Genomic DNA, 1,388 nt, shown 5'->3' on the forward strand with positions numbered 1-1,388 from the left:
TATTGTAAGGTACTCATGATCTTCAGGAATTCACATTAATTAATATCACATCAAATTCTGCTTGTCTTCAGTTTCAGTATGTCAGTAGCAGTACACCTTATATTGATATAATTCTGCTTGCTGATGATGTTGGCTATATTATTGATGGTTTCAATGTATTTCCTAATGATCAGTTGAACTTTATTCAATGTATTACTAACATACCAGCTGGTAATAACTTAACACTGTATGCATGTGAATGGGCAACCATATGGATCTGTATATCTAATCCTCCTGCTGTAATAACTGGTATTAATATTACTAATGACTTCACATCTTCAGCTCTAATGTCATCAGTTCATTTATCATCAGTATCACTCACATCAACAGTATTGACTACTCCATCAATGATGTCTGTACCATTGATAATATCTACTTCACCAGTAGTAACTATTTCATCAGTTTCAACTACTTCATCATCTAATTCAATTATTTCATCAATGACGTCCTTACTAACAAAAATCCCTACTTTAGTTGTACCAACTCCATCAATAATATCTGAATTTGAAACATATCCTTCATCAGTGCGAACTATTTCAACTACTTCAACAGTACAACAAGTTACAAGTAGCTCCATCATAAGCAGTACTACAGATACTCCTACCATCAGTAGTTCTACTTCTATTCCTACCACTAGATTAACTAGTACATTAGTGACAGGTACAGTGTATGTTCATTTGTGTAGTTATAATCTACTTTATTATATACATAGGTACTTCAACTGTTAGACCCCCATTAATTCTAGTACCTTCTTCCCTAACTTCTTCATCCATTACTCTTTCACCCCTATCTTCCTTATCCCCAACTTCTTCATTTTCATCACTATCTTCTTCATCCATTACTTTACAAACTTCTTCATCCATGTCTTCTTCATCATCAATTATTGGACTCGCTTCTGGGATATCAATTCCACTGCTAATTATAATAATTGGTATGTACATTATAATCAAATGTTGTCATTAATATGTACATTGTAGTTGTTATAGTAATTGTAGTGGTAGCAGCAACAGTTCGATTTAAAAAGAGAAGAGGAAGAATGAAAGTGATTAATGATGTTACATTACTGAAGAGGAATGAAAATAATAATCAAAGTACTCTAATTTATTTATTCATTTATAAACAAGGTTTATTTACAGGTTCACAAGAGCAAGAACTATCATCAGTTAATCCACAGTATGAGAATGTACATGCACCAGTTCCACAGTCAGAGGGAGACTATGAACTACCAGTAAAAGAATGTGCTGCTTATGGTGTAGTAGAGAGTGCTGGATTCCCACAGTATGAGACTGTAACATTAACAGTTCCTCAGTCGGAACTATCAATGGAAGAGTGTGCTGCTTATGGTGTAG

General features: G+C 33.7%; 1 protein-coding gene across 1 annotated transcript; it reads left to right on the forward strand.

Moving 5' to 3' along the window:
• Positions 1–71: 71 nt before the first annotated feature.
• Positions 72–1,382, forward strand: LOC109592994 (chitinase-like protein PB1E7.04c; the record flags this gene model as incomplete). Its single annotated transcript, XM_020008268.1, has 4 exons — positions 72–699; positions 752–970; positions 1,017–1,130; positions 1,176–1,382. Coding segments are annotated over 4 exons (1,168 nt in total), but the record flags the coding sequence as incomplete, so codon positions are not given.
• Positions 1,383–1,388: the final 6 nt, after the last annotated feature.

Source organism: Amphimedon queenslandica, unplaced genomic scaffold (assembly GCF_000090795.2).
Source record: "Amphimedon queenslandica unplaced genomic scaffold, v1.1 AMPQUscaffold_3257_Cont24745, whole genome shotgun sequence".
NCBI lineage: Eukaryota > Metazoa > Porifera > Demospongiae > Haplosclerida > Niphatidae > Amphimedon > Amphimedon queenslandica.